Source organism: Lupinus angustifolius, chromosome LG05, assembly GCF_001865875.1.
Source record: "Lupinus angustifolius cultivar Tanjil chromosome LG05, LupAngTanjil_v1.0, whole genome shotgun sequence".
Classification (NCBI taxonomy): Eukaryota; Viridiplantae; Streptophyta; class Magnoliopsida; order Fabales; family Fabaceae; genus Lupinus; species Lupinus angustifolius.
Window position 1 is genome coordinate 2,338,299 of NC_032013.1, and position 7,514 is coordinate 2,345,812.

The following is a 7,514-nucleotide window of genomic DNA, read 5'->3' on the forward strand; positions in this document are numbered from 1 at the left end:
ATATATCAACTTTTGAAGGCCTTTATGTTCATTTCCATTTTTTTTTTGTGCATAAATATGAGTATTTGTGATGAGTATGTATAATCAAATTTGACATTATTTACAAGTTCTCTAAATACAACTCCGATAATGGCTTACAATGCTCAATATGTTAGCAAAATTTGACCGTGGATTCTTATGAATTACTACAACATAAGATCATAAGAGTTCATACTAAATATAGCAAATAACATAGAGGACCAACATCTAGTAATTCTACCATAAGTGCCAAAACATTGTCCAAGGTAGATGAAATGTGCAAGTATACTCATATCAAAGCTATGTGGATGTTGTCATAACTCACCAGTTCACTCTATTATATGCACTGCCAACAAGCAGAACCAAGCTAGAATCGAAGCTATGTGGGTTCTGACTTCTCATATGTTTAACAAAAATAAAAGTTAACATGACTTTGATGTAGATTATATACAAATGAGTATACTAAGAAATAATGAAAAACTACAGAAGCAAGTACACTAAGCAAACTAAAAACATCTTGACAAAATCAAACATGAACAATATGTAATGGGGTTTAGAAAACTCCTTACTATTTGACAACAAATGTTAATGAGAGTGTTTGACTTGATGTAGCTTTCCATCATTGTAGTCTGTTGCATTTCGCAACATGCAAAAACAACAAGTAAAAAAAAGGTGGCCCATTGGACGAGACTCCCACATAGTGGGGTCAAGGTAGATGTACATAGTCTTACTTTTGCAAACGAAGAGATTGTTTACAGGATTTGAACTCACTACCTCCAAGTCACAAGACAACCAACTACGCAAAATCTAGAATTAACGATCAAAATATTCTAGTAATCATAAGCTTTACCCTTATATGTCACTATTTTGCTATATGAATGAGCTATGACCTCCCCCGAGTGGTATTTTTGCCTTAAATTCCACATGTACCATCAAGCAAGGACAATGTCTGAAATTGACACTCTGAAAAATAATGAAAAACCATGGTTAGGTCCCAAAAGTCAAGTGCTGCGACAAACTAAACATACTTCAATCTTACGAAGGACGTCTTTTGATTATTTGAGACCGGTATCAAGAATTATCATTATTCAAGGAGGGTAACATGCAACTTACTCCAACAAATAATTCAGACATGTTATCCAAAAAAATGGTGAAATTTTAGACACAGTGAAAATATTATAGTAAGAAAGGTCAACTTACTGGAATGCTTAGTAACCATCCTTGTTGAGTGACTAGAACGGGAAGACTTCTCCTCGCAGCAACCGGGACAGATTTTAATAACAGGAGAGCCTTTTGTGCTGATATACTGGCATAGTGTAAACATGAAGCCGTATTTTCCATCATCTGTTTGGTTTCATTCACTGATACAACCCCTTGATGCAGAAATTTGGAATGTGTATGTTTTGATAACTGGGCAAGATACAACCAATCAGATTCAATCATGTGTCGTACTTCAAGTGCTTTGCTATCACCAACACAAGACGTGCAACAAAAGCTCGGAGCATCCCCGCTTAAATCCATGTCATAATCGGCTAAATCACGAAGTGCATCTCCAGAAATTTTATTGTTGAACTTCCATGTGAGAATGAATCTATCCATGAAGTAACATATCTGCCCTGGCTGAAGTGATTTCCCAAAAGTTTGAACATTTTCAATTCCATGCTTTGAGGTAGAGTCAGAAATGGCCACAGCGTTCGCCCTGAAGCGGTCGGTTTCTCCCTTCTGCAATACAAGAATGCTCCTGTAGGTTGATTCAGTGATGATATTTAGTCTTTTGGCTTCATCCAAAACTAACTCGGTATTTACATCCAAAAAGTGGACATCTGATGCATCTGGAGTCAAGTGATTCACAAATGATTTTCCATCCTCTATAATGTTTCCCAACTCATTTGCAACACTAAACTCGGGTTCACCGTCAGAGCATGACTCAAAAAATTCCATCTTCTCGGGAAAAGGATGCTCAACAGAACAACAAACCAAGACTTTGGACCCTTTAGAACCAGGCTCCGGGCAAAGATAACAACCTGCTGCTGTAAGAGAGTTCTACAGGAAAATTCGGTATAATAAAACAAGCAGTCAATAAAGTTTAAATTCATTAGATAGAAGTCAAAGCAAAAATGTTTGTGTCTGTTAAAAAGCCGAGATGAAGGATAGAAGGTAAATAAAGTATGAAATAAACTCTTTCAGACTTGTATCCAGTTAAATTGGTATTGATAAACTTGGATAGTTAATATGCACAAAAGATTTACCTTGCATGGAAAAGTACGAACATACTCCATTAGCAATTTCAAAGCACTACCTCTGATTTGCCTCTGCCTTTGTGAGACGAACTGAAAGAAGATGCTAGACCACTATTACAAGAGTACACACATAGAAGCTAAAGTTCGAAAGACAAAAGTGATGTATAAGATCAGAAGTACCTGCAATACAAGGGAAAGAAACTTACTCAGGCATATGTCCTCGATTTTCAAAGGACAAAGAAGCTGCAAATCAATAACAGCATATCCATGCTGCAAACAAAAACCAACGACAATTTCAACTGCAGGGTAATAGTGAATTCTAAGGAACAGAATAGTATACCTTAAGATTTAAGAAACAAGGGGGCATTTCTAATGTATGTGCTATATCTCATATAACATCAGCATAGCCATGCCATACTCAACTTCAAGTATTAATCAAACATAGGCACGTGTATTAGGCAAAGGATACTCACATCCATGACAACCACAGCCTTCATTATCAAGCTATAACAAACTTGATCAATATATGCACGTGTTACTCGACATGTAGAAATCAATGCTTGGAGCTCAGACTTGAATGCAGCTGGAAAAGTAAGAAACCAGTCACTAAAAGAACTCAACCTTTGTTTGACCATATAAGTCGTGAATAATTGAATAAACCACCTTATGCTGAAGACCATATATACAATATTGTCTAAAGTTTTTTCAGTGAAGTACTATAAATCTTAGACCCAACAAAAAGTACCACAAACTCAATTTGTAGCACGTGTTGCAGATGACCATTTCTCAGTATATGATATGCTTGCCCGAAGGCATGGCACAAGGCTAGCAATGTATGAAGACTGAAGATAGCAAACATTATGATTCCTAAAAAAACAACCTAGAATCTATTAGGTGCATGTTTGGTAATGCTTAAATTTTGGGAAATATTTTTTTATCAAGCCAAGAGAACTATCGATTATAAGTTGTTTTAAACACAAAATAAGCTAATCCAAACATGCTAAATTTGTTTAATAAATACCCCATGTTACCCCTAAAAAAATTAACCCTGAAGGTATAAAGAATCATAACAAGATCTTAGGTATGGAAGGTAACTCGTCATCTTATTTTAAGATGAGTAAAAGTCAACTTATTTGTTTACACTCCAAATAGTGAGTTAACTAATATTTTTTTGCGTGGAATGTAAATACTCATCAATACCCAATTTGGAAACAGCATCTTCACTGCTTGCAAGGATAAGGTTGCATATATCTCTCCTCCCCAGACCCCACTAGGTATTGGGTCGTTGTTTACCCTTCTGTAACAACATACAAGAAAGAGCATAAGTTAAGGAATAATAACAAAAATACACTACATACGTTTTCCTCCCACGGTGCTAACACTTTGTACCTTCTTTCATCCCCCATGTCCAGCATTGATCCTGAAGCTGGAAAAAAGGATTGTTTTTCTATCTAGTTTAGACAGTCTTGTCTATTATGGAGTATAGAAATGTTATATTTGTTATCCCTATTTCAGATATTATTATTAACTAGTTCGTCATTTCTATACTCCATCATAGACAAGACCATCTAAACTAGACAGAAAAACAATCGTTCTTTCCAGCTCTGGGTTCAATGCTGGACACGGGAATGAAAGAAGGTACAAAGTGTTAGCACCGTGGGAGGAAAACGTATATAGTGTATTTTAGTGGATACCTTCTAGGAAGGCTTCCCCTTGGACCTTCCTTGAAAGAGTTAATTGATAATGCACAATGCTCAGTATAAATTTTACCAGTTTTACTTTCCTTTATGGGTGAATTATGTTTTTGTTTGAGTTTTTCCTCTTGGGCAACCTTAATAACTTTATCACATTTCATTATGATTTTATAATATATAGCATTTACTTTTCATCCAAAAAAATATATGTAGCATTTAGTATTTAAATATTTTAATATTCATGCAAATTGGTCTTATTTAGAGTAAATTTTATTAGGAGAAAAGGCTAAAAGAAGGCCAACCACCAAACATGAATGCGGGAAAACCTCCAAACAAAAATTCAGTACAAATAACTCCCCAATTCCTCAACAAAATTTATCAAGGAGACTCCCGGAGAAGAATCCATATGTTGAACGATAGACACAAAGGAGACAATCTTGTTCCGAAGAATGACTGAGGATAGAGACCTGCCTGCATTTTCTACCCTTTAATCCAGATGTCGATGTCATATTTTTTAACAAAGATGAGTGTTTTCAATCCAGAAAATAATGTCATCCGTAAGAACTAAACAAATTCTTAAAGTTCTATTAAAGCAATCATAATGTTCATCACAACTTACAAGATGATAAATCATTCAGTGCCATCCGTATCCTATTACGGGTGAATACTGGGCTTTGATTTGTCGGGTCTTCTACCCAATCCTCACTACTCCCTTGCAATATCTGTAAAGATAAAAGCACAAATAATTCAAATAAACTAGTGATTCAGATGGGAGGAGAGTGAAAAAAGTGTGACACATAAATAAACACATACTACCAACCTTGTACATATCTTTCTTTGAAAACTCCAGAAGAGGACGCACGAGAAGGATGCCATGATTTTCTGGAACTTTATTAGGGAAATTTTGGGAGGTGAAAGGCGTGCCTGCAAGTCCAAGCACACCACTGTTTCGAGAAAGCCTTAAAATAAATAACTCGGCCTGCATCATGTCTCAGCAATCACTACAAATCTAACATCTTGAACAAGCCTTTAACATTACAATTAATTTACAAATAATAAAACACCACATTCAGCCATTTCTCACAAGAAAATCGAAGTATTTCCTCAAATCTTTGACTTAGCTATATGTAGGGTATGTATGCCCAGACATTACTAAATCACTCATGACCAAAAGGTCAAAACTACTTTCTTGAGTTCCTATAAGGAGTTACTCACTTCTACATGTAACATATGCATGCAGTTCATCCAAATAAACAGAAAGAGTGAATAAAAAAGATATAGGTAAGCATAAAGTACTGTCGACCAACCTGATCATCAGCATGATGTGCAACCATCAATACCCCAATCTTGTGTTGGGCACAAACTTCATGAAAGATTTTATACCTGAAGTCCAAAAAATAAAAAACAGCACTTAGTATACTTTATCATAGTTCCTAGTACAGACATCTAATATTTTCTCAATAAAATGTTCACAGATACAATAACCTCATTTCACGAGCAGATTCTTGCAAGTGCCCCTGTTTCGGCTTGCCACTTGGCCAATCACAGTGGGCAATCTCACATCTGATTCCTGCATTTAATGTCAATGACAGCAAAGTTTATACTGGCATAAGTTTAAGAACTTGACTCACATCACCAAAATACAGAATCACAGATAAAGCAACAAAATTTGGATGTACCCATTTGAGAAACACGGTGAGAAACAACGTTGGCCTCCTCTTTGCTCTCCGCACGCAGTCCATGATCAACAATAATAGCCAATAGCCCATCTATGAAATCACCACTCTTAGAGCTAACATCACTAACACCGGCAGTTTTCCATCCAGCAGTTAACACACAAAGTGCCATACTGTCAGGGCCACCAGAGACTCCCAAAGCTGATCGGAAAATATGCATGACATGATAACATCAAACGATCAATAAACTACGCAAGAGGAACAATTAGATGCATTGCATCACTTGCAAATGGTAAGTATGCAAAATGTCATTTCTTTTGGTACAGCAACTTTATAAAACAATTTAGTGTTACTACCTGAATCCATCCCTCCCTTAATTCAGTCACCAAGAAATTAAAATTTTCAACTTGGTCCCTATGAACATCAAATGCGTATCAAAATAGTCCTTATATGGTTAAGATGTTCCTAAAATATGTCCTTAAAAAGATTAATTTGACCGACATATGAGATTCTTAATGACCAAGTTGGGTTTTTGGTTTCTCACCCACTAAACTAAGGGATACAAATTTTTAAATACCCAAATCCACACATTAGAAAAAGTGCACCCACACTAATGAAAAAATTTCAACTTGGTCCCTATGAACATGGAATCTCGGTCAAAATAGTGCTCGGTAGAGTCTAATGTACCCTTAAAATCAGACCTAAAAAAATACCAAGTTGGTTAACATTAGAGATTATCATGAACCAAGTGAAATTAGATGACACATTTATTATCATCAAGAACAAATTTGAGTATTTACTGAAGAAGTTATGAAGATATTACAAACACATCGAAAAGGGCACACAACAATTTGCATAAAAAACATAACTTTTCATGAAGGAAATAAAAAAATCAAATTTTTATGCAAAAATTATCATAAACCAATAGAGTGAATTAAACTAACCAATTCTATGATGGGGTTTGAGTCCAGCCATGGCCATTCGCCTAGAAAATGCTTGTTTGTATTTAGAAATGTCAATGGTGGAAGAAGAAGAAGAAGAAGAAGACATAGAGAAGCGAGAAGAGGAAGGAAGAAAAGATGGATGTTGAGAGTGATGGTGAAGAAATGAGAAATTGAAACATTTATGTGTGGTTTTAGAGATTGAAGATAGAAGAGAAGTTGAAGATGATGATGATGATAGGATTAAGACTCTTCCCATAACTTTCTCTTTTCTCACAACAAAATCATTACACAATGTGCACAGACCAACACAAATTCAAGTTGTCTATAATGCTTATCAACCCGCTCTACTACTTTGCTACTTCAACAATTCACTGTTTAAACTTTGTGGGTAATAGTGAGAACAAGACTCGACCCCACCAGTAGACCCATCTTAATCCGATAATCGAGTTAGTCTGAATAAATAAAAAAGGATAGACCCAACTAAAATGGATAGACTCGTCATAAAAAAGGATGAGTCCATTTATATGTCCGGGTTACCTGACTTGTCCCTTATAGTTGAATAAGTATTATGTTCAGCACACATAACTCAAATAGATACAAGCTCACACAATATATCTACACCACTTATCATATCTAAATAGTGAATGACTATTGCGATGAGAGTGAATGATATACTATGGTGCTTAAGAGTTAGCTATTTTTTTCTTTTTCATTGTTTATTTTTCCTATTTGAAGTTGCTTATACTTATGCTATTACATTTGATTATCAATACCCAATAGCCTTCAACCCCTCTTCTTCATTTTTTCCATTATTTTCAAGTCATCATTCAATCAATAATAGACCTTAGTCCTTTTCCTTAGTAGGTAACGGCACAAATTTTAAACTTTTACTTTCACAAAATACAAAATTTAAAATATCAGTTTCAAAATTTATTCCTTACC

General features: G+C 35.3%; 1 protein-coding gene across 1 annotated transcript; it reads right to left on the minus strand.

Annotated features, from left to right (window-relative positions):
* On the minus strand, positions 676–6,887 carry LOC109347434. The gene is made up of 11 exons (XM_019587287.1): positions 6,573–6,887; positions 5,632–5,829; positions 5,438–5,522; positions 5,260–5,335; positions 4,773–4,931; positions 4,572–4,674; positions 2,732–2,841; positions 2,439–2,528; positions 2,268–2,348; positions 1,219–2,061; positions 676–981 (listed from the first exon to the last, which is right to left on the minus strand). Exons 1-11 carry the CDS (start codon positions 6,826–6,828, stop codon positions 889–891), a joined length of 2,094 nt encoding a protein of 697 aa, XP_019442832.1. The 5' UTR covers positions 6,829–6,887; the 3' UTR covers positions 676–888.

Excerpts from the sequence above, each read along its gene's own strand:
- LOC109347434 (XM_019587287.1), bottom strand. The coding sequence starts at position 6,828 with ATGGGAAGAGTCTTAATCCTATCATCATCATCATCTTCAACTTCTCTT. Across the intron at positions 5,523-5,631 it reads TCACCGTGTTTCTCAAATGG|GAATCAGATGTGAGATTGCC; the intron begins GTACATCCAAAT and ends CATTAAATGCAG. Across the intron at positions 2,062-2,267 it reads TTCGTACTTTTCCATGCAAG|AACTCTCTTACAGCAGCAGG; the intron begins GTAAATCTTTTG and ends ATTTTCCTGTAG.